The 25820-nt window shown below is 44.9% G+C and overlaps 2 protein-coding genes across 2 annotated transcripts in view; one reads left to right on the forward strand and one right to left on the reverse strand.

Annotated features, from left to right (window-relative positions):
* The window catches only part of LOC121046096 (neprilysin-4-like), an 85230-nt gene extending 77212 nt beyond the window's left edge, over positions 1 to 8018 (forward strand). Inside the window, exons 21-22 of the mRNA XM_042290249.1 lie at positions 3987 to 4063; positions 7916 to 8018. Of these exons, the coding sequence (XP_042146183.1) occupies positions 3987 to 4063; positions 7916 to 8018 (180 nt within the window). The remainder of the gene's footprint in view (positions 1 to 3986; positions 4064 to 7915) is intronic.
* Positions 8019 to 9024: 1006 nt separating this feature from the next.
* LOC115319308 (lysosomal-associated transmembrane protein 4B) lies at positions 9025 to 25783 on the reverse strand. Its single transcript, XM_029979192.4, has 6 exons — positions 25635 to 25783; positions 22863 to 22959; positions 15804 to 15889; positions 14114 to 14218; positions 10112 to 10165; positions 9025 to 10034 (listed from the first exon to the last, which is right to left on the reverse strand). The coding sequence occupies exons 1-6, from the start codon at positions 25707 to 25709 to the stop codon at positions 9951 to 9953; spliced, it is 501 nt and encodes a 166-aa protein (XP_029835052.1). The 5' UTR covers positions 25710 to 25783; the 3' UTR covers positions 9025 to 9950.
* Positions 25784 to 25820: the final 37 nt, after the last annotated feature.

Genomic DNA, 25820 nt, shown 5'->3' on the forward strand with positions numbered 1-25820 from the left:
TGACTATAAGTGAGGAGTGGACTCGACCACCATGCCCAAACAAGTAAAGCAAGAGAAGTATCGTCCGTACAATCAAAGACGATGCTCTTAGCCTAACACCAGGTGCTTTTCAGCCGTGCCTCAAGAGTGTGCTAGAATACTGTAGCGCACATTAAAGACAAAGATAATTCAACCCCCTCGCGCGAGGCTACATCGTCTGTTACGCGAGTTGTGAACCCGCGCATCGAGGGGGTACGGACTCGCGTTTGATGTCTGTGCAGGTGGCGGGAGACGTCGAAGAAGTTGGAATGGGTGAAATGGTGTAAAAGACAAGAACAAACGAACACAAAGAGCTTTCTTCTGCCCGGGAGAAGTAGAAAAACAAGATGGAAGTCGACGGAGAGCCTACTCGGCTCTCCGTCGCTGTTCTTACTTGATCTTTGTCTTTTGTTTATATTTGTATGTGCCCTGCCCATTTTTCTAGTGGTTCTTGCGACAGGTCATACAAAAAATCGTGTTTTCTTTTTGGTTATTCTTCCCTTCCTGATGTTTTCTATTTTGTTGAACTTGCTCTCTTTATGCTGCTGAATGTTCTGCTCGTATTGCTCAAGTTACTGCATTATGCTTATATTTTTTTGAAAAATAACGAGTGACTAAAGTAATCTGTTACCAATATTTTGTAACGAAATTACATTACAAATTACTTTCGAAAAATAGTAACGTGGCAATTACAAAACTACTTTAAAAAGTAACGGATTACAAGTAATTCATTACTTGTAACGGATTACTTCCCAAGTCTGATCGTAACGATCGGTCGGATATTTAAGTAAAAGTTGTTAATACACTTTTTAATTCGTGAAAATAGACAAATAGTTCCAATGGACTTCTTCCAAAACCCACGCGCCCCATCGCGGCGAAATACCACGCAGTGCACTCTGGGAACTAGTTGGCCACTCAGTTTTGGTTTCTACTGAGCAGCTTCATCTCATGCTATCACGCCGTGACCGAACGCGCTGCTTGCGTTTTCGATTATCTGACTTTCCACGAACATACAATACACTCATTCTCGAGTGATTCAAAACGAAGACCGGGGAACTTTCCTTGGTTCCCGAAACACCGGATATTGTGCGTGCGTATGCAAACGTATCGTGGCTTAGTCACCTCACCCCACGAGTGCGTGTTTGAGCTCAATTTCAATAATCCCGTCTAGTACCAGTGAACTAAAACTGAAATTTTTTTATGTGGAGCCTTACACGTATTTTGCTTGCCAAACGTCCGCTTCTTGTGACTTCATTGGGCGAAACGCAAGCCGCATCCTCACAGGGTATCAAAGTTGAACCCAGCGTTTACGCAATTGACCTTGGTTTACGCATGAACTTTTAAGGAAACGTAATAAATTCGACCTCACTTATGCACAGAAGTTACTATGATGTCTTCCTCGTGTCATCATATATCTCCCACTCAAATTTTATGCTGATAGAAGATTAACTTTTCGCGAACGCTGAGATCGGCTAGCTACGACGGAGGCAAGCGTCCCCTACTCCTCGCTAAGAATTTTTAAACGAGCTCTTACTGACGCCCAAGATCTGTGCCTGAACGGTGTGTCTGAAATTATCTCGCGGCATACTCAGGTAGGAAGAAAGAAAACACATAACAAATGTTATGGCCATTAGCAACCGTCAAACACGCTTTGAATTCGTTCGTTTGGCGCACCCGTCCGGCGCACTTCCGACGAACGGTGCAACATTCTTCACACAAGTGCTCGACTTTTGCTTTCTTAAAACGTTCTGTATGTGCGAATTTGCATATATGATTGCAGGATAACTTTATACGCGTACGCAATGTTGAATATTAGTGGAATGCAAGCGGGTGGGGACTTCACTTCGTGCAGTGCTGCGAGTCAGTATAAGAAGTGTGATTAAATTGAGCTTTTTAATGGCGCCTCCTAGTTTTACCTCGCATACTCACGCATATTAAGAAAAACAGTAATTGCAAAAACTAATATTTCGTTTATGGACGCACGAAACAATCAAACTTCCTGATCAACAACACTAATGTAAAGGCGCGAGCTCGATGTATGCATGTTGCTACAGCTTGTTGATTCGTACACAAGCAAGATCCCCGAGCTTCGCAGCGTCGAGATTCCCAGCACTGGCTCGTCCACATACCTCGGTTGGAACGCTAACAGGAAGGCTCAAGTACAAAAATACAGCAAGCATGTGTTAAGACAAGCTATACGTCTCAGGCTTGTGCTAAAGCTTCGAGGTCTGGCCATTTAGATTAGTTTAGAGACCACAAACGACGCTCTCGGGACCAGAAAACATAAGATAACAGCCGTCAATAGTCCACGCTCTGTGTATAATCTCTTGTCGACGTGTCGATCGAAACCGAAACCATGCCACCCTCGTCCTTGGCCAACTAGTTCCCAGAGTGCAGCGCGTGCCGTGTTGCATGCAGGACTTTATGGAAGTAGTCTATTAGAAACTTGCTGAGCGTCATCGAAGATCACTAAATCAGTAACTTTTAGAAAGACTTTAAGCGCGTGAAAAGCGAAGTAGTGCGCTGAAGTTACCACTTGTGCAGCAGGGGCGAGGCTACCGATGCGATAGCGCGCCCGCGTGCATTTTCCGTCTCTTATTATAGCCCCAGCTTTGTTCATGCTCGTCTCTGATGAGCCAGTCGAGTGGTAAATTTAGAACGTTCTCAGGCAACAAAGTGCTCGAGTCACCACGTCCTACAGTCTAAACTTTTATCAAAGCTGCAGGTCAGTGAACTTGGAACAATACGCCTCCTGCGCTGAAGCTTTGAACAAATTGTGGCGCTCTTGTTTTGGGTAGCACAAGCTCACCTGATTGGGCCTCGCACTACCTGTGGCGCCATCGCTGAGCTTTTTATTTTTTATTTTTTCATTTCTTTTGTGTAGTGCTGATAAACGTGATAACACCTTTCGACGTCTGAAATCGGCTAGATTCAACGCAGTAAGACAATCGAAAGTGCCACATTAATACAACCAGTGCTAGGCTACACTCAGCGTTATTAGATTAGCTGGCTACACGGCTCTTATTCTGGGTGGGGACGTCAAAATATCTCACCTTTTTATGTTTTATTTTTACTTTAGAACACGTGAAACGGCATCTCTTGGCTTGTGCTCAGTTTTAACTTGTGCTTGGACGGCCTTCAAAGTTTTGTTGTTTCTCTGTATTTTCCTCGTGATCTCGCGTCCCGCACCAGAACAGGCTCGCTTCTAGATGTGTGACAGTTTGAAACGCTCAATGTTTTTACTATACCATAGCCTCCTCCATACTGAAAAAGCCAGGCAGATTGCTACGAAAAGCGGCTGCCGAAATCGAAAGGTAGAGCAGTAGACAACGGATGAGAGGAGAGCCACGTGGCGGGCGCCCCGCTGCGGCGAGGCGCCGAAACACACTTTTCCCGAGCGATGGAATGTCCGCTCATCCTCCTCGCGTTCCTCGCGCTACCGCTTCTTTTTTTGTTGGGTTTGAAAACCATGTTTAAAATCCTCGCCGCTGCAAAAGCTGTGCGCTGACGTCCACGTTCCCTGAGAAATGCTCTGTACGTGTTACCAGATCCTCGCACTCCAAATCTGCGACCGGGCCATCTATGGCTCCGTCGTCGAACTGCCAGGCTTTGTGAGTATAGAGGAGGCTATGACTATACCCAAAGCAAGTCTTAACAAGTCCCTTTTTGCTGCACCACCTGGGGAACGCAAGAGGCCTATTGCCCTCAAGAATGTTTTTTTTTTCGTATTTACGTTTTGTCTGTATCGCCATGGCAGTCAAAAATGACTTTGAGACCCTTTTATTGGTTGGTGATGCTTTGTAGTCCGTCTGAAAGGCGGAACAGTACCAGGAGCTCTGGAAGGACTCGCCCGACATATATTTATTGGAAGCTGCGAATTCAAAAACCACTTCCGTGTCCCTTTAGGATCTGTTCTTCGTGCTGCGTTTGACGACATGTCATTCATGGAACCTTTCTAATGCGTCCAGATGTTTTGCGACTTGAAGCGGACTCGCGCAATCAAGATGCAGCTCACCCATGGTCCATTCAGCCCCGGAAACTACAGGTGATGCTTCGTGTCAGTTGATAAATTTCTACGTTTCTTAACGTTCTTTCACACGACGCATCTTTTCAACAAGCAGCGGTTTAGAGAAACCGGGACTTTCTTGAAATCGACGAACTTCGCTGAACTCGGCTTTACTCGGTTTACTAGACCTGTCAAACTGAGGACAGAACGCAAACGTCAGGCGGATGATCTCAAAGTGTTTCGGAACATTTTTGCACATATAAAATATCAGTTATATCGTCATTATGTTTATATGCGGTGCATGCGCTCGTCACGACTGAAGGAATTTGCACCGCGCCACCAACTGCACCAACTCGTACTGGCCGTATACGCACCGCTCCTCTGCCTGTCGTTTGCCGCCATGTTTGTTTTCTCTTTTCGGTTTTGGCCACTTAGGCTTTTGGATCAGATACGGTATCGGCCAAACATCAGGCGCCTCCAAAAGTTTTCTCCGCCTCGAAGGTCAGACGTCACAGCAATGTCGAGCGGCCATTGGCAGCGTTCGTGTTTCTCGTTCGAGTGATTGACAGGCCTCGGAGAGGTTTCAGCAAAATCTCGCTCCAGAGGCGAGTAACGCGAGCAACCTCGTTCGGAAATGCGCCGCTTTTTTGGTCGCGCGTTCACACGAAGCATCTGTTTCCCGAAACCCAGTTTCGCGACAAAAGATTCGCCAACAAGATGCATCGTGCGAATAGACCTTTAAATAAATAGTGAGTTACGAAGCGTAGTAAGGAGCCGCACACTCTCAACAAGATCTAAACGTATTAGACATCAGAATTCACCCTTCCCCCCCCCCCTTCCCTTCCCCCCCCCCCCCTTTCAAGAAGAAAAAGAAAATTCTTTCTTAATTGTCTGGCGAGAACATTTGCTAAGGCTACACTTTGCTCTATTGGGTGGAACCACTGATCTCTATGACAATTGCTGGATTGCGTTTGCCCGCTCCGCGAATGCGGTCACTAGCGCTCATCTTTTTGGTAGAGTTATATCACCTCTAGCCAAGGTACAGCTGCTGCAGCCACTATCATCCATCCATGGCAGACAGCGTTGTAGCAGTTGTGGTGGCAAGCTGCCATCAAAATAGCGTGGGTGATATTTCGTGATTGATTGAAATTGTTTGACGAAACATATTTTTGAAACCCGGCGTGAACGGTAGCACGATCTTTGAGGACCCGGTGAAAGTTTTACGAAATCGCGGCACCGGGGAAAAGCAGCACAGCACGCATTGAAAGTCGCATCAAAAGAAGCATCGAAAGCAGACGCCGGTAAGGAGTCTGCTTTCGATGCGAGCTGCGCTGCTTTCCCCCGGTGCTGCGCTTTCGTAGAACTTCGCCGGGTCCTCAAAGATGAGGCTACCGTTCACGCCGGGTTTAAAATCTGCTTCGTCGAACAACTTCAATCAAGCACGAAATATCACCCACGGTACAGTGTACTAGATCTACGGCTATTTTATGGCAGCGCCTGCCGCCATTGCGCTGTCAGCCATATTACTATGATGGCTAGAGATAATATAACTCTACCAAAAAGATGGCCGACCGTGGCTGCATTCCCGTCCAGAGGCGGAGCTGGTCAAACGCGATCCAGCAAATAGTCATAGAGATCAGTGGGTGGAACATGCTTTCAAACTGAGAATGGCGTACAAAAGACGACCACGAAGGAAAGAACACATCGCAACGTGTAGGTGCTTATTTCTTTCGTGGCCGTTTTGTGGGCTTGACCTGTTTTCACAGATGGAGGACACGCATGTCACAAGAAAATATATATTAGCGCTTTATTTACGCCCCCCCCCCCCCCCCCCCCCCCCGAGTCACATTTCACCGATTCCAAAACAATTGCTCATAACTCAGAATGCGTCTCGCGACGCAAGTGTTTTGATAGAACGGTAAAGAAGTACATTTTGTGACATACGTGCCTCCTCCAAACGCAAAAGAAGATTTTTGGGAGTTCTATGTCGCATCAAGTGCTGATCTTCCTTTAATTAGCGCGGAAATTGAGAAGGGCGATGGGTGTCGAGCTCCAACAGCTTAGCGGTCTCAACAGCTGGATGGACGCCAAATGACCACTGGACGCTCATTGGCTCACCATACAGCTCGACCTTATCATTTACTAAACTTCTTGTTTTTTTTTTTTTTTTGTTTTTTTTTAAAGGATTTTTTGCGCATGCGTCCTCTTCCCCGACTCTTGTTTCCCGCTGTCGCCATTTTTGGAAAGCACCTTCGCGCACGACCAGCCTATTCAGCGCCTATCTTTGCACGTATTCCGTCATTTCTGGTGATTCTTTTTCTGGTTATCGGTAGTGCGAGGAAACCAATGAAATCTGGTACAACGGCACTATAGGGGTATCTACCGAGAGCTCGGCATTCTTGAGTAGTGAAGTGGCGACCACGTGCCGCCACTTCACAACGACAGAACTGGCGCTGCGGTCAGTTTAAATGGTGCATTCTCAGTTTCTCACTCAAAGCCGCATGGCGCGTCTAGCGGCGAAGCCAAAGCTACGCGCGTAAGACCCGTCATGCACTCGCGTTCGTGCAATGCAAACCCAGTGCGAAGCGATTTCCTTGCGACTGTAGTTTACGCAGCGTATAGTGCGTGTTCTAGAACGTAATTCGAAAAAAAAACGAAAAAAAACAAACAAACAAACGTTATTTGCCACTTGTTGAACATATCAATGGGAAAATGGCGTCCGACAGAGCTTTCGATTGTAGGGTGCTCTAGGGCGCCAGAAACTGAAAACGCGCGAAGGTGGGCCCCATTTCCCCATTGAAATTTTCAGAAAATCACTCGTAACTTTTGAATAAAATATCGTTTCGGATCGAAACTTTGGCATCGGGTTCGGACCTCTAGCGCTAGCTCTCTGCAGAGAATGAACGTTCAGCCATGCATAGTTTACTTTTGCAGTAAAAAAAACAAAACAAAACAAACAAAAAAAAAAACTAATTTTGTTTTTGAGCATTTTGTATTTCTTGTTTTGCTTCTTTTCTCGGGTTGCTGCTTTGTTTCCACGTACGCGCAGCTAGCTCATTTCTGGTCACAAAAGTGTGAAGCGTCTCGTCGGTACTTGCCGGCTACGATCGACAACGTTTTTTCATTTATTAGTGAAGATCAAGACGGACACCACCTGTTTCGCGCCCTTCTGCAAGACAGGCTACAAGTCCGCGAGACAAGGGATCGTGCTACGACAAGGGTAGATAGAACTTCAGTCCCAGTCAGTGATTTGTGAACCCCACTTTGAAGAACAATTCATCGCGCGGCATTTCCCCCACGTCATCAATGGAGAGGTCATCCAACTCGCGAGTGATTGTTCCTGCCTAACCAATAATGCTGTCCCCTCCATCCTCTCAGACGACCCTACATAGATTTATTTTGTGTTTGTGTTTTATTTCATATTTTACATTTTAATTCCTTCTATGAGTAAAATACCAACATTCTGCACATCGAGGGCGATTTTTTTTTTTTCATAGCTGCGGAACCGCAGCGTTTTTGTACCGCACCTACATAAAGGAACCGGAAGTCTTGCGTGAGTGCCATCGAGCGGCGTTATGAAGGAGTGGCTTGCATCCAGTTTTCTTCTCGGTACACTATACGCCTATAACCACCATATCTGTTATGACGGACGGAGGCACGTCGGACTGCCCTTTATTTGTTCATCGCAGACAAACCCCCAAACGACGCTCGCTAATCGATAAAAAAAAAAAAAAAAATCTCTATTAGCGTTTTCAGTGCACCGCGGAGAAGCATACATACAGGAGCTTCTGGTTGTGTAGGTTATATGTTACACTGCCACTAATTGCTTTGTCTAGATTTTTTTTTTTTTTTTTGCTATGCTTGCTGACAGTTTTGCTGTTTATTTTTCAGGGTTAACTTGCCTTTGATGAACTTCGCGAAGTTTGCCAAAGCCTTCGGCTGCAATCCTGGCGACGGTATGATCGTTGAAGAGCGCTGTCAAGTCTGGGACTGAAGGGCATAATGTACACACGTAGGCAGCGTGTCCAGATATGAAGTAACTTGATTGGCAGTGTTCCATATATTTTTACGAATACGGATATATCACCCCAATAATTACCAGAAATATTAATAAAACATTAATATGTAAATGCTACAAGGTTAAAGTCTCTTTCACGAACTTTAGTTTATTCAGATGCTTCTTGTTATTTAAAAGAAAACTGAAGCGGCTCAGTATTCAAGAAAAAAAAAAAAAAAGAAAACACCCGAATTGTTTTCATCTGGTCTCCAGCATCACGAATATCAAAAGATAATTTCAGATCGAACCGCCAAGTAGCCACAACAGCGCTTTCAAAATAACGCTGAAACCCCTCCTTCCCAGCGTTTTCGGCGGGAAGAGGGAATCGTGACGTATTATTGTTATGTCTGAGATGTCATGGTTAGTTTACTTACACAAAATCATTACAGAAAAAAAAAAAAAAACAAGAAACGGCCAGCTAGGCCCAACGTCTGTTCAATTCAAGGTTCCGTGCCAGAGTTCGCGCGTTTCGCGCGCTTGCACAAACTCTGATGCTCATCGTTGTTTGCGTGGTTCCTGATGATGGTACCTTTTCTATTGCTACACATCCAATTATACAAAGAAATCAACATTTTCCCGCCTTCCGCAAGACTTACCTGATTAGTCAGAAACGCTGCATGCGTTCCGTCACAGTCGGCACGGGTAAGGTAGATAAAAACCTCTGGGTATGACATCACACCCAGTGGTCGCGGTTTTTCGTTTTTTTTTTTCGCGTCTATCGGTACGCTCAAGTGAAGTTCTTGGGATATTCAAATTCACATGACAAAAATACGCTCACATTAATCCCTAACTCGTTTTTTTTTTCAAGAACATCTTTAGCTTTTTCTTAAAGTGCGATTTGTTTTCACTTTCTGAGGCATTGTTACTAAAGTATGAACGACAAATTTTAGTACCTCAAGCAACTTATACATTCGAGCGCAATAACATAGAGACGATATGTTCACATTTATATTACATGTTTTATTTATTCATTTATTTACATATACTGTTTATTTCCACGAGGGGATTCAACGAGTGCGAGGCGTAACATCATGAAGAAAAAAACAGAAAGAGCCTGAAATACTACAACTTAGTAGGCAAATACAAAAATGAAGTGACTGTTGGCCAGGGGAGAAAACAAGTAATACAATCATTGCTAGTTACAGATCCACGTATGGTAATAGGAATGGAAAGAAACGAATAACAACGAACTATACATTTTAAGGTCTCTACTACCCAAACATTAAAAATAGACGCTTTGCAGCAGCTGTGCATGGATGCCGCCATAACTGACCTTCAGTTTTTGTTTCCTCTTATTTTGTTTGTTTCACTTTATCATTACCATAGCAGTCCAAGTTATTGCTATATTAGATTCAACTGTGTCCTTTTCTATAGCATCAGCCTTTGTAGAGGTTCGTCAATTACCGTTTCAGTTGCTCGGCATCTCGGTAAGACAAGAGAAGGTCAGCAATGGCGGCTGTAATCTGGCGCGTGTGTAAAGCGTCTATAGCACTTTTAGGGTCATCTGGGCAGGTGGTCAACAGAACTTTCTGCGGACGGTCGTTAGAATTTCGGATCGTTCCAGGAAAGATACCTAGGACGTAGTTATTAAATTTTTAAAGTGTAAATTGATGTCCCTGAATATTTGTATTTTCTATGAGATGTGCCAGGCGACATTGAAACGGCAAATGAGGGCAGTCATCTTTTGACAATGTCGTGGCAGCAGCTCTAACTTCAATAACAGTCTGTCGGGAGATGGACAGCGTTGGGGAACACAATAAATAGGTCTGCGCATGGAAATATGGGAAAGCGATGCTTCCGGCGCCAAACGGGGTGCCTTCGTTGTGTGCATGCGCGCCGTTGAGACAGATGCTGCCGAAACCTCGTGCCTCATAACTTGACGACAACGGAAATTTGATTTGGGGAATTCTTCATGTTCTGGTAATGAGAAACGACGACCAGGATGAAGTATACCTAAACAAAAGAAAACAAAACGAAAACAGTACATTCTTAATTTTTTTACGTCTTACCGTGAGAGTTCAGCACCTTACCTGGAGTCCAAATATTCCCAATGCAGCTGCCAACAGCGCAATGTCGCTGATAACCTAAAGAGAAAGACAACAACAAATGAGTTGGTCTAATAAATATACACAATGTCCCCCAAATATTGTTGAATTGTTTCCATTGCAAGAATTAATTACCGTATTTACTCGAGTAATAGCCGGTTCTTTTTATGAAGAAGGCCCGGCCCTTGCGTCTACTTTCCTGTGGAACACACATAAAGCCAATCATCTCGCTCTGCATAAAAAAACGCAGCGATCAAATGACGAGGTTGAGAACACAATTCTCATAAAAATGCGATGTGAGCAGATAGCATTATCGTGTGAAGACGTTATCTCTCTCCCGTAAACCGGTGCCTTTTTTTTTTTTTTTTTTGCCGACCACGGTGATAAGCCATTGCTGTGCTCCGCGGGAAAGCAAACCCACAGGCTTTGTTTATGATCAGCGCGGCTATTACTCGAGCAAATACGGCACTCTCGACCCAAGGCCCTGTTTCCGCCCCAATATATCTCGGTCTGGACCAGATACCAAAATTTCAGAAGGAGACCGGCGAGGCTCACACTAAAATAGAGCGGCAAGTTAAAGGTTGCTCGCAAAGATCCTACAAAAGAATGTCCCTGTGAACTGGACGTAATAAAATTAGTATTATGTGCTTTTTTCTGAAAAGCCTTGAAAGGTAAATTAGACTTTACTATAAATGACTGCAAACTATAATAAATTGACAGTTACATATTTCCTCTAGAGAGTAATTTCCTATATAGATTACCACGGCTGCAATTTTTCGTACGAAATATATATACGTTGCAAAAAAAAAGCCAAGGCCTTGTTTCACCGAGGTTTATATGTTCATTTCGTGGAGGAATTGTACCTTTTTTGATATCGTGGTAGCTCGGCGGGGCTGTGTCTCCATCTTCCTCCACTTTGGCTGTATACGTGCATTTTTAATCTCTTATTTTTTTACCATGCCGATGGGCACTCATTATTCTCGAGTTTCTGTCTACGCTTATTAGTTCTCACTTAAAATTCAGCCTTTTTTAGTACTTCTTTTCTCATAAAAACGTTTTTTTTCTTTCTTGTGCTGACTTTTGTTTGAGACGTTCGAACTAATTAATTATGTTACAAAATTTTCTTCTCGTGGAGTCATGAACTGTATTACTCATTATTACAATACTTTACTTGAGTCATTGTATCTCTATTAGGGTAAATAAAGCCCCTTAATAAAATGTATGCTTCATGTTTCTTACAAGCATCGACGAGCATTGCTGTGCGAACGCTCGATAAGTGCCACGAGCGAGTACCGCTCAGCCATTTGCTTCCCAGGACCGCTCATTTTATACTTCATTCACCCTTAGGACTGCAGCCAATGCCACAACACGAGAGCTCGAGGTCGCTGGTTTGAACTGTTCTTCCGCAGAACCAGCACTCGCGCTAGAAATGCACATTTCAAAGGCACGGGGGCTCGATTGCGCTTGTAGCTTTGGCTACAGTATCAGCTTAAGGGTGAACTGAGGCACCCTATAGGGTGAACAGAGTATACACATTTTCATAAAAGCGTACGATGGCGCGTTTATTGCTGCGTTTGTGTGTTACGCACTGGCACTTTCTGACTGGCCGCAATAGAACGATCTCACTAAGCGTTCCACGCATGCGTGACGCCGCCATAACTTTAGTTCACAGAAGGCAGGCGGCAGTGCACGAGACGGCTCCTGTCGTCTCGTGCTCTGCGCACGAAAACCTCCGGAGGGGTTCTCGTTCGCGCAGAAAGACGAACGAGGTAGAGGGCCTTACCGCTCATTCATACTGGAAGCGGATCCGCGCTCGCTAAGCGGTTGCGAACGCGGTTGTATAAAGATCCAGTACAATTGCACGCGCACTCACACTGGAAGCGGATCCGTGTTCGCAAAGCGGTTGCGAACTCGGTTGTATAAAGATCCAGTACAATTGCACGCGCACTTGGTGTCATCAAGTGCGCGAGCAATTGTACTGGATCTTTATACGACCGCGTTCGCAACCGCTTTGCGAACGCGGATCCGCTTCCAGTGTAACCGCTCATTCAAACGGGACGCGGATCCGCGCCCAGTGTGACTGAGCAGTTAATGAGCGGTTAGAGCGATAAACTGGCAGCTGAAAGTGACGTTTCTTTTGTTTTAAGTCGAAAATGTGTTTTTTACGACAAAAACTCGGGCAGCTTCGCAATGCCTCCACTAGATGCCGTCTGCCGCGGTGCTGTATTTTGTGTGTTCATCGGAGATAGACACTGACCTCTGGGGTTAACAGTATTGAAAAAAAGTTTATCATATTTTTCACTGCGATGGCAATACAAATGTCGGCTAAGTTTTGCGTAAAAGCCTCAGGATTTGGTACGGTCACGTATCTATAGCGGTCAAAATTGTACAACATGGTGGCAGCCAAGTGGGGTCACTTTTGCCTGGTGAACTGGATACAAGTTTATCGCCTCTAAGCCCCTCTACCTCGTTAAGAAAGACTAAAGTTATCTCGATGCATTGCTGCATCGGCGGCTTAACGAAACTAGCTGGTGAGATCGACCTATTACGAGCGAGCGCTGTCTGCACTGTGATTTAGCACGTGTGGACTATGATTTTCGTAAACAGGTACGTGCAGAGTGCCTTGCCGCTAGGAGCAAACGTATGCAGGCCAGGTGGTTATGAAACATCACAATTTAAAATCGGTGTAGATTATGATGCGCCACTATGCGCTTCTAAGGGCAAAACGAGCCATCTACCTCGCGCGATGGTGCATGTGACGCTATATAGAAGAAAAACACGGACATATCAAGGGGTTTTAGTTAACAGTAAAATTAATTAGCAGTAACAAATGAACAATAATTTTATTACTGCGCGCCACACCTGCTGTAGAGCATCTGATGGCTTGCAGTCAGCGTTTTGATAGGAAATATTTTCCAGGCCCACAAGGATTCAACGAAACGTAGGCTCTTCCTTTTAGGACTCCCAGAAAGATCATTCTCGTTCCGAGAAGTTATAAAACACGACCGTGCTTTTCAAATGTTAAATTTACTGTAAATGCGGCGCCCGAATAACGACGCGCGCGTGGAAGTAGAATTCAGCATGTAACGGCCTTGAAACAAGCCGTTGAGGTGCTAATGCCAAGTTTTGGTGAGAATGACAGGCGTTTAGAGAAATATTTCTTTCAAGAAGCGAGCAAAGCTTTCCTAATAGGATTTTAAACCAAGAAAGAATAAGCTCGAAAACTGTTCACAATGATAAAAATATTGGGGGGGGGGGGGGGGGGGGGGGAATGCCGGATGTAGACATTTATAAATGTAAGAATGACTTCTAAGAAGAGCGACGTCAACGTGTCGAGGACGAAGAGCGTTCCTAGCGCCCAGGCATCCTGCACGTTTCTCACCGGGCAATGCTCGGTCCCATACTGTTGCACACACCATGTAGACAGCCTAGAAAATTAAGCGGTTTATTTGCCCCCAACCTTCCACGCAGTCCCCTTCTCATCCCACCGAAACCTGCATCGCTTTGGAAGCTTAATAAAGGTTTTCGAATTTTGCGAGAAAAAGAGGTCACTAGTACTAAGGAAGTCATAGGATACGTTTAATGACAGTACTTCCTAATATTATTTTACGCGGAATCAAGCAGGCACTGATGGTGTCGATGCATTGCAAAAGAACAGAACTGCGTTGAAAAGAGATGCGACACAAATTGGTGAAATCCATTAGTTTTATAATTTACATTATAATTCGAATTTGAAGTTTCTCATATATTTGTTTTTCGATGCCATTCAATATCGTACATAATAAATGTAATTTTTCTTTGCAATATTTGTTGCCTTCGAACACATCACAAATGCCACATTGAGGCTCGTTTTGCTTGGTCACTTCTAATGAGCAGCAACTGCCAGAATTTAATGTGTGCGCTTGAAACACCGAGTCACTAGAGAGTTCTAAAACAGGGTGCCCCGACGCATTGGCGAACCCAATCCTAAAATTCCCTACTACTTACTTGATCCTTGACGGCAATGATGGCGCGGAGGCTCCAGAGAATTATAAGAATGATGCAGCTTGCCGAGAGCCACACGATCCAGGGTATCAGGTAATAGCGCCTTTTCTGAAAACAGGAGCACGAGTGAACTTACAACTTACAAGTCGTTCTCCCGTCCGATTAAATTATTCAAACGCGCGTCATGGTCGAAAGCAGTACGAACTACTGAACTGTGAACGACGATGCCTACAGCTTCAATGTTTTAGGGGGGTGTTCTCACCGAAGCCACATAATTATGAAAGGTTGATAGGTTGTGACAATTTGTAGGCAGGATTCATCTTGTGTTATAAGTTGTCCCGTTGGGGTCTAGGCTAACTTGTCGAAAGCCGACTCGTCGACGGCCAGCTCGTCGGCGGCCCATTCGTCGAATATTCCAATTCGTCATGGTGCAACTCGTTGAAGAAAAACTCGTCGAAAAGGCCAACTGATCGCCGCATTTTCAAAGTCAAAATATGTCATTTTTGTCCTGAAATTCGAAAGCAAATACTTCCCTATAATATTCCGTAAAATTGTCGCACGGTAATTGGCCTCCAGTGTTTTCTTTCCTCTCGAAGGTAACAACTTCCTGCTTTCGCCGCTTTCATGGTGCAGTGGGAGACGGTCATTACGGTCATTACGTCGCGCGTCTATCACTGGGGCTCGTGTTAGCTTACCCGACCCATTTCTTACGCCGCTTCGCGGCGACAGTCTGCGGCGGCTCATTACAAAAAGTAACAAAGAAAAGGAACAAAAAGACAATCCCGAGATGACACATTTCTCAACTTGTCTCAAGGTATTCTCCTGTCTTCGCCCTCTTGTGATTTTTCTTTCAGTCATGTAACCTGACAAGGGTGCTGTCCCTAGACCAAACGCAAATAAAACATTAGGTCAAAAGATAACAAGAAACCCCAAACCCTTACCTCGGGCCGTCATTCAACCCATTCCACAAATCGCCTTTGGACAGATTTCCCCTTTCGACAAGGTACCTTCGACGAATCGCCCGATTACGAATCGGCCTATTCGACGAATTGGCCTATTCGATGAATCGGCCTATTCGGCGAATTGGCCGTCGACGAGTTGGCCGTCGACGAGTTGGCTTTCGACGAGTTCGCCGGATCAGTGCTGTCCTTTTTTTTTTTTTTCTCGTCTTAGGGTTTACAACAAAGTCCTTTCCCTAGCAGCTCGCCTGCACACATTTTTACCTTAAAATTTTTGTTTTGAGCGTGTTTTCAAACGTCGAGCTACGAAGCAAGCAGACATAAAAACATAGCTTCGTGCGAAACAATTCATTCCATGCTCATTGAGAATATAAAATGTAGAATTTGTCACATGTAAAAGTTACTTTCACGTGTATATAAAGTATGCTCGAATCTTAAATATCATCGGCAAACGCGGAAGATTTTGTCACAAACATTTTGCACGTACGGCATACACGCCTAGCAGACGTGCACGTGTCGGTGTTCGTGGCACACCGCTCTCTGTGTTAGCAAGGGTTATCAGTAGTTACTATGACTCTGCCGCTATAAACACGATTTTTTTCATATGAATATGTAAGGCAACTAAAAACAAAGATATCAGCACACTCACAAGATTAAACGAGTGACTGTGTCTCTAGCACACATGCACACACGCGCACATACAACACGTTGTATGTCAAGTTAACTTGGCTTACCTTTAATAATCCGATAACCAGAAATCCGCTCAGCACAATAACCAGGATGTTATCGGGCAGGAGAAGCTTCAACGACGTAAGCTTGTCTAAAAATTAAAAGAAAAAAGACAAAAGCTCATTATCAGCCTTGAGATGATGTCGCTTATAGTCATATTCCCACCCTGAATCTCTGTCGTACAAGCGTTTAGTGTAAATTGTTTTTTTCACACTTAAAATGAACATCGGAGGTATGTGCCAATTGTCCTTATGGTGCACACCCAGACCTGCACCGAGGCCGCGAAAACCCGGTGGTAATGTAGTACCAATAAATATTCATCGGTTAAATTGAATGATTGTCACGTAGAGGACAAAACCTCCACTATTGGCTCTCATTAGTGGATCCCTGAATCGCCCCAGGAAATAAACACGGAGCTCAACAAAATAACACGTCGGAGAACATTGCTCGTGGTGAAATGACATGAACGCGCCAGGCAAATACAAAGTGTAAAAAATAAATTACATATTGCAAATTCTCATTCTCCGCCCAACTGTAGTGCTAGAGGTCCGCACCAGATGCTAAACGATTAAAAAAATAACCCTTACCTTACTAAAACAGGTAATGTGATATTCTGAAAATTTCAATGGGAAAGTGGTGGCCGACGGCGCCATCGTATACAGAGCTAAACGACATCACACAAAAAAAAAAATTGCGGTGATTTAGTTCGGCTATGCCAGGATATACGTAGCGTAAGCTTATGCGCACAAAATAAGAGGCGCTATCAAGCGGCTCCGGTGCAGCGTCAGACTTGGCTACTGCGCAACGGAGGCGCACAGCTGGGCACGCGGCGGCGCCAGTGCGTCTGCCGCGGCTATGACGTCACTCCTCTGGAATGCGCAGACCGGTGAGGCGGGCGCGGCGGTGGCGGAGCGCGCGGTGGCGGCGGCTCCGGCGCGCTAGCTGTGCGCCGTGTGACGTCACTGCCCCTCGCACATGCGCAGCACGGAGCACGGCTCATTATGCGAGTCACGAGAAACTGCTCAACCTCGGCCAGTCTAACTCACGCTACAAAAAAAAAAAAAAAAAAAAAAAAAAAGGCCACCATTTTTGCATTGAAATTTTCAGAAAATGTTACATCTTTTGAATAAGATAACGGTTTGTTCTGTAACGTGGACATCTAGTTCGGACCGCCGCAGCTACATTCGGGCGGAGGCTAAGCGTAATGTAGTTTTGCGTTAAAAATATTTTCCCCCCTTTTTAACATTCTGCAGAACAATGCGCGTCTCTTCCTGCATAAGAGGGGAATTAGGAAAACGTTAGAACTCTCCGTGCATGAGAGAAGCAAAAAAAGAGTGCAATTTAATGATTACGAGTGCGACGAACCTCCTTCTAGAAGACAGCGACAGGACTGGGGGGCTATGTTGCAAATTTTGGACTCCCAGGAGACTAGGAAGAAGGAAGTGACGTCAACAACGCAGCACACGCAGATTGGATGTTGATATTTTTTTTCTCCTGTCAACATCCAATTTGCGTTTGCTGTGTCGTTGACGTCATTTCCTTCTCCCTAGTCTCCTGGGAGTCCAAAACGTGCAACATAGCCCCCCAGGAACGGCAGGAAGGTCTTTCATTACTCCCGCCTCCAGCACGGGCTTCCTATACATTTATAACACTACGGCTACGGAGACAGCTCGGGTGACGTGATAGAAAATACGCCTTGAGATAAAGATAAACGTCTGCGATCGCGATCACGACGTGATCGTGACGTGAGCGTGTGAAACGTCATGCTCAGTGTTCCTTCCAAAAAAGGGCTCCTGGCCTATTCCACTTTCAGTTTTCGTGCGTATGGCGCGCGATCTGCTCGCTCTCCGAAGCGGCGAACATGCACGTGCTGGGTTGAGGAGATCGCACGCTGGCTGGGGAAGCTGGGGACTTGTAAATATTGGAATGGCGTCTAGGTTCTTTCTGGATCGTCATTCGACGAGTTCTCTCCGTAATTCGCAGCGACTTGTGCTTCGAGTGCTCTGCGAGCAAGTAGACTCACGGGCATGTTTAGGGCGTACAGTGTACACTCAAGTGAAGTCATGTGCAATGAAATGCTTGTGTGCTGAACATATTTGTTGTTCACAGCGTAACAATCTGAATCGTTGCTGGATTGCATTCCGAATGTGATTTCGTTGTGGACTTTATAGTTGCGTGCTTGTTTATTCACGGAAAGCACGTTTACCTGAAGCGAATTACCCAGTTTAATGGAATTCGCCATCAAGCATATGGCCCATTTATGCGTGATTATTGACATCAAATATACTCTATCGCAAATAGATATTTAATCTTGGATAAGTCAATCTCTCTAAGCGTTCCATACATGCGTGATGTCGCCATAACTGTAGTTCATTGGCGACGTGCGCGACCGAAAGCGTCGCTGTGGTTGGCCTTCCACGATTGGCCGAACGCTGACTATGACGTCAGAAAAGAATTTATCATCGACGGAAATAAGAGGAATGAAAGAACTTTAATTTTGACGGTGTTGGCAGTGTTCCTTTGAGAGCGCAATGATTTCAAGCTTCCACCATGCTATTTACGAACGCCATCGAGCTCGTTGTTTGCAAGGTAATGACGTCACAAGAGGGAGCCGTAAGAGGGCGCCACTAAAACATCTCGCCGCTTATAGGAAACAGGAGCCAGTTCACGAAGCGGGACGAGCTGTCTCGTGAGCTGGCGTGCACGAGACAGCTCGTGCCGCCTCGTGCTCTGCTCGTGCAGCCCACAGAGGGGTTTTTCGCGCGTGCAGAAACACTACGGCTCTCACGATGCACGGTGGCAGCGGTGACGTAATGAAAGTGGCTGTGAGTTTGGTCTATTGAACAGCGAAACGGGCTTATGAAGGGAGCAGTAACTCAAAGTATACTTTTTTAAAACATGACGTGCTTTTAACGCCGTCCCCCATCCCCAAAGTTTCTGCGTCCGTCCGTCCGTTCCTCCATGCATTTCCCGCTAAATTTAACGAGGGAATGTGGCGCCACGTGACCTATACTCCTTAAAACAATCAGCGGCATGTGGCCCACACGTCAACTAAGTTTCTCCGCTAAATTTAGCGAATAATTCGCATCTTTTGGCCCAAACATTAACTCAGTTCCCTTGATAAATTTAGCGGGCAATGGACGTCATGTGACATGGATGTGCACCAACTCATTTACCTTCCATATTTAGCGGGAAAATGCATGTCTTGTCACCTAGACACCCATCCAGTTTCCCGGTAAATTTAGCGGGGAAACTGAGTGGTTGCATACCTCACGTGACGTCGATAGCGCGAAAATATACGTCACGTGAAACGAATTCCCTCACCAATTCCCTATAACGCATTTCATGCATTATAGGACTTTGAAGGTAAAGGTCGGTACCAATATTTTTTACAGAAATGCACGCTAGTTATTATGAGACATATTTTAACCTGGAATTTCGGGGGCTAAGTCCATTTGTTCAACTAAGCGTTTTTACCTAAAACGTTTTCTTACGCTAGGTTATGGGTCACCGGGACATCCGTGCTTCTTATGGCGCTCGCCAAGCTACTCCTTGAATTGGTTGCCACGCTTCACACAAAGCACGGATGTCCCGGTGACTCACACCGTCACCAGACTAAAAGCCCTTACGCGCAGCTGCGTTTGAGAGCTTTGAGTGCGTTTGAGTGCGTTTGACTGCGTTGCGGCTGCGAGGAACCAGGACATTCATACTTCTTATGTCTCGTGCCAAACTATCCCTTGAATTGAATTCCGCGTTTCATACGAAGCACAGATGTACTGTTGACTCGCTTTCATTTCTTGACGCAACGCAGTCAAACGCACTCAAGCGCTCTGAAACGCAACTGCGCGTAAATGCCTTTAAAGTGGTACGGAAACGAAATGACGTGAGATCGAGCTCTCTACCCATCGCTTCAAAGTCGGCGAGCGAGAAGCGGAATGCGTATCGCGCTCGTGACGTCAGTAGTTCATGCATGGCCAAGGGTACTGTAGTTGCGTGCGTTGCCACTTGGTAGCGTCGACGCGTAACAATCTCGCCTAGTAGTAATATCCGAGTACTGTACACTGGGTGCCACACTCTGAAGAAAAAAGGGTGTCAAAAGTTGTATTCTTACACCCTTTGTCCCATATAATACACCCCAGAATTTCAATTCGACGTACAGTGCCCTACAGTCGAACAGAGGGCCCAAAATTTTACGAGGGGCTTGATAGCCGTGTGGTACAACATTTTAAATAGCTAAAATACGTATCAAAGACCACATAAAGCACCGATTTTTACAGCAGGGCCAAGAAAAGCCCGGATTATTTTTTTCGTGTTCAGTGAAACGTACATTAGCTATTTTAATAAGTTGTACCACATGGCTATCAAGCCCCTCGTAAAAGTTCGGGCCGCCTGTTCGAATGTAGGGCGCTGTATGTCGAATTGAAATTTGGGGGTGTATTATATGGGACAAAGGGTGTAAGAATACACCTTTTGACACCCTTTTTTCTTGAGAGTGCATAAGCACATCCGGGGTGAGGGTGTATAGGGCCTGGCAGAGGTCCTGGCATTATCAGATCAAGCCCAACTAACGTCTGCGAAATACGGCGATCTGGATGGTGTAAAATGCACGTTGCGGAAACGCTGTGAAGCCATCAACGTATACAACGTATACATATTCCGTTAACCATTAAGCTGAGACTGCAGTCAATGCCAGAAGTACGAGAGCTCGAGGTTGTTGATTTAAAGTGTTCTTCCGCAGAACGAGCACTCGCGCTAGAAATGCACGTCTCAAAGCCAGGAGTGCGGGCTATCTCGCGCTTTTAGTTTTGGCTGCAGTATCAGCTTAAGGGTGAAGAGAGTATAGCAAACGAGTTAAGGCCGGTTCAGACACTTGCATTTGAGTGCGTTTGACTGCGTTGCGTCGCGAACTGAAAGCGAGTCACCGGCACATCTGTGCTTCGTATGAAGTAAGGAATCCAATTCAAGGAATCATCTTGGCACGCGATATAAGCAGCAGGGATGTCCTGGTTTCTCGCAGCTGCAACGCAGCTGCAACGCAGTCAGACTCAACTGTCTGAATCAGACTTTAGCGTTCTCCGCCATGTCACATTCAGGACTAAGTAACCCCACGAGCGAGCCATACTGCCACCACGGCTGCCACGAACTGGCGTTGCTTCTTAGGAACTCATGATGTGCCGGCATTCCAACCGAGCTGCACAGACCGCCATTAGACACAATTTTGAAGAAACGTAATAAACCGCAGGAGAGCTGGTGAATGACATCCTTAGAAAATGTGAGGCGTACGAACAATAAAAGAACGGACAGAACAACGAAGTCTCCAACACAGCTTGAAATTTATTGAACAACCATCACGTTATATACATGTCCCAGATAGGGTGACCACCTTCCGGCAGGCGAAATGCGGGACATCCTGAACGGGGGGGGGGGGGGGGGGGGGGGGGGGGGGGGCGGGCGGGGCGGGGGGGGAGGGGAGGAAGGAGGAGGAGGAGGAGGAGGAGGAGGAGGTAAAAGGAGGGTGGTATTTTCATAACTCAAGAAAAAAAAATATTTAAAGAACAGTCACCATCGCCCGCACCCCGATATCCTGTGCTCTGCGAAAGCATATTATACACCTGAAAATTGTGTGGCGGCAATTAAGCTAAAATAATTTTCATTCACAGTGATATATTTTTGTGTAATTGTAATGGGAAATAGTTTATTATGGGTGTCTAAGTTGAAACCATAAAAATTGACTGCAGCAGATCAAAATGCATGAAAGGGAAATAAGAAATCGTAAATCTTTTTCGGCTTATTGTTTCCTATCGATCCTTACTCTTATACTAACATGCTCTTTCACAAAATTAGAACCTTATGTTGCTGTTTTTTCGACCCTTGTGAGACTAAAAAAAAAAGCTTTACACAACAACCCTTTCACATGACACAGTATGATTTGCAAATAATTACAATAGTTTATTTTTCAACTTTTGGCGAGCAATTGTCGCTCGCAATATTTTGCCATCAAGGGGACAGGCACAACGGCACATGTGCGTCTTTTTCCTGCAAAAACGACGGTCGCTTCCCGCAGTGCTTGTATAGAAAATGGCATACCATTAATACTCACATGCTTATCAGCGACCTCCGCGCTACCCCGTGGCCCGTTCTTCGGAAGCGCCATAATTTGCGTAGTGAATGCTACGACAATGTCAAATGAGGGACATTTTAAAGATTTTAGTATTTCTTGCGGGACGCGGGACACGCGCTCTCAATGCGGGACAGTCCCGCGAGTCGCGGGACGGGTGGTCACCCTAGTCCCAGACCTCTTTCACAATTAAAATGACCTTCTCGCCCTCTACACAGTGTACCCTAACTTTTAACCTATACTGAGAACCGCACACAACCCAGAACCACAAAAGTTTACACGCCCGAAGCATAAAAGAACGTAAATCCAAACTTTCTCGCAATAGTATTGTGTGTGGTTACATTTTCCTTTGTTTTCCATTTTTGCATGGGTTTTTGCCCTTTGATGCTTCGGGCGTGTATGCCTTTGTGATTCTGGGTTGTGTGCGGTTGCCGGTATAGCTTAAAAGTTATGGTACACTGTGTAGTGGGTGAGGAGGTCGTTTGAAATGTGAAAGAGGTCTGAAACATGTATATAATGCGATGGTTGTTCAATAAATTTTAAGCTGTGTTGGAGACTTCGTTGTTCTTTCGTTTTTTTTTTGTTCCTACGTCTTAGGGTTACTATGGATACAATTTAGAAATCAGTTATATCATTTTGAAATTAGGTTTCTTGAGTTTTCTGCAGGCAGCTGATAAACACTAGTATAGGCTAGTGTTTCTGGGCTGCCGCCACAACATAGACCACGTCTAAACAAAGAAATAAGTGCAGACATTTCGTTTCATTACCCCTTTAAGCTCGCGTGACATAACGCAATGGAAGAAAACGATACTCTGTGAACCAGTCTTCAGATATAAACTACGATGCGGAAGCTCCCTCATTACTCCAGCTATAATCATAATTTATTTTGACCCTCCAGGTGTCCATTGGCGACTTAAGTTTTTCTCGTACCGAACACATTACTTACATCTCACGGTCCCGGGCAGCTCTGGCGTTGATCCATTTTCGTGAGCGTACGAAGCTAGGATGACGACACACGCGATCGATGCTACGACGCGACAAATCTAGAAAAGAAGAAAATTGAGCTTGATTCCTACGTTACCGAAATACGAAGGACAAACCGTTTTTTTTTTTTTATGGCTGTGTGAATTTCGGTTCAAATTAAATAACGCGTTGTCGTCCCCATAGTTTGTGAACTGTTGAGAGAACCGGTTGCCGATGGCCTACTTTCGCATTGTGAGGGTCATGAATGACGCAGTACTAATTTATTTAAATTAGTATTCGCGTATCACTAATAAGCTTTCGTGTACATGCAAAGCAGTTATACTACAAGTTTGGTTATAGGCGCATTCACCGAAAACTAAGAGTAAGTGAAAGCTGGTTCACATAGCTGCGTTTGCTTATGACCTAGTTTTTGTGATCTCTTTAACGAGAGAACGCAATGGCACGCTGGCGCCACCTATGAGGAAGTCCAGGTACTGTATTTGACTGCAGCAAAGGTTTTGCGCTATTTGTGAGATTCGATGTATAGTACGTACATTCTGTATATGCTCCTCGAAGAAAGCAAGGGGCTCCGTCAAGCTGTTCTCACATCATTTTTTTCCTTGTTTGTTTTTCATTTATGTATCAAAATATAAAATAAAGTTCCTTAAAAAAATGGTTGTTTATAACATAGTCAAACGTTTTTCAAGCCAATAAATAAAGTTATGCGCGAAACAAAATATGAATTGGCAGAAACCCTAAATGTTTTACGGCTGCCCGATACATGGCGCCAGTGTGTTATCCCGTCGCAAGAGCCTTACGAGAGGTTTTAAGATACTCGGTCATAAGTGTGGGAACCAGCTCTTTATATCTCTAACCTGGAATGTCTAGAATAAACAACTTATTTTAACGTGAAACGCTTTTCGGCAGTTTTGAGCTTAAGTGAAGCCACAAAAAGCGTAACTGCGAGTTAGTGGAGTTAGCACCAGTGAAGTTAGCACCTCTAACTCTAACTAACACTAACTCTAACTAACACTTACTCTAACTCACTCTAACTTTAACTAACTCTAACTTGAACTCGAACTGTAGCTCTAACTCTAACTAATAGCCACCACTCACCACTAACTCCACTAAACACTCTTGTTAGCGCTAGTGGTTTAGCACCACTAGCGCTATACCAAGTTTCGGAAATTAAAAACAGCGCGGAAAGACGAGGACCAGACAACGAAGTGACACGGACGTAGCGCTGTCCGTGTCACTTCTTTGTCTGGTCCTCGTCTTTCCGCGCTGTTTTTAATTTCCGAAGTATGTACCAACTCGCCCAAGCCTCAACTTTAGCTATACCAAGAACGTTTCACGTAGCAACAGAATTGCAGGACAATTACTATACATTATTTTTTGCCACCGTATAGTGATATTTTGTGGGTGTTCCCAGTTCCAAGGCTAAAAGATTGTGGCATGCGTGTGACGTAATATTCATCATCGTTTTATGAACGAAACACCAGCAAATAAACATGGACGTAAAAAAAGGCAGCAGGGGACAAGAGACGGATCAATGAATGTTGTAATAAAACGAAAACTATAAAAAGACACCAGCTCATAAAATACAGCAAGGCTGAGAAAAAAATTATTAAAAAATGCCAAAGATATCGGATTTATTAAATTTAACTAAGATTTACTTGATTTAAATCAGAGTGATTGAAATCACTGTAGCTATACAATTTTGCTTCCTAATGACTAGATGTGTTTTTAAATATGAGAGATTGATTGATCAATCCGTTCGATCACTGAAGACAATGAAAATATTATTCTAAATATAATCTTGTGTGAACCCCGCAATTGTAGAACGGAAATCAGCTTGATATATTTCAGTTTGTGAAAAAGCCTCTGCTTTTTCTTTTGCGTTTTCACTCTCTTGTAATAGGACATTACTTTTTTGTGCTATTTTCTTTCTTTCGCGTTTTTATTTACATGTATAGTAAGACATTATGTGACTGACGAACCAAGTAGATATTAGAATAAAAGCTCAACATTCAGATTTGCTCAGACGACCACTGCTTTGTTCTCGTGCTCAGCCTGATATAAAAATTTTTTGCTCGATATTTTCTTGGTTTGAATACAGGACATATTCCGACAAAGAATATTAAATGAAAGACAAACGGTGAATACAAACAAAAACTATTTTGGGTCCATTCTGGAAAACAGGAACGACGAAATTGTCAAACCCCATGGGTGCGTGACTTTGCATTGTGCAGATATATGAATAGTTTCTATCAGACAATGCCAGTGAAAGGGCCGTAACCTAGGCGTTATCGCCCAAAAAGTTGATTATCGAGGCTATGTGTATCCACCGCAGGGATGTGCTGCCACCTCCGATTGCTAGGTCTATACGCCGCCGATGCTACGAGTCGATGAGACCACTCAAACTGCGCCAACAGCGCACAAACATTGTGTTCATCGTGTTTCTGCGCAAATTACAAGGCCTTTTCCCGTACAGCAAAGGTCCAGTGCGTTGCGCTTTTGGTGCTGTTTGATTGGTTTCACCTCCTTTAAGCGTCGACCGCGTCCAAACTTACGGCGAAACGAAGCTATTGGCGCAATCTACGCTACGGCTGAGTCGGTTGCCAGTAGCGACAGACACGGCGCTGGCCGCCAGCGAACACCACCCGTGGTTTGTGACGTTGGCCGTCGTCAAGATCGCGCCACCGAGAATTCAACGACCGATTAACGGACAGACGTACTTCAGGGGTCTACTCACGATGCAAGTGACTCCGATGAGGAGCGCTCCATCCCGCACATTGCACACGAAGCAGCATTTATTCAAAATTGCCATCGACTGGGTCGCGCCGAGCTGCTGGTGGCGGCGGCCGGGCGAAAATCTGCAACTCGGAGCATGAGCTCAGCGTTTGCGCCAAGCTGGAAACATCCTCGGCGGCTCGGGATT

Source organism: Ixodes scapularis, unplaced genomic scaffold (assembly GCF_016920785.2).
Source record: "Ixodes scapularis isolate PalLabHiFi unplaced genomic scaffold, ASM1692078v2 PGA_scaffold1__304_contigs__length_218370807, whole genome shotgun sequence".
Taxonomy (NCBI): Eukaryota; Metazoa; Arthropoda; class Arachnida; order Ixodida; family Ixodidae; genus Ixodes; species Ixodes scapularis.

Bases quoted from the DNA above. Each gene is read 5' to 3' on its own strand.
- LOC115319308 (XM_029979192.4), bottom strand. From the start codon at position 25,709: ATGGCAATTTTGAATAAATGCTGCTTCGTGTGCAATGTGCGGGATGGA. The intron at 22,960-25,634 runs GTGAGTAGACCC...CTTCTTTTCTAG, and splicing joins TCATCGGAGTCACTTGCATC to ATTTGTCGCGTCGTAGCATC. The intron at 10,166-14,113 runs GTAAGTAGTAGG...CTTTCTCTTTAG, and splicing joins TCATTGCCGTCAAGGATCAA to GTTATCAGCGACATTGCGCT.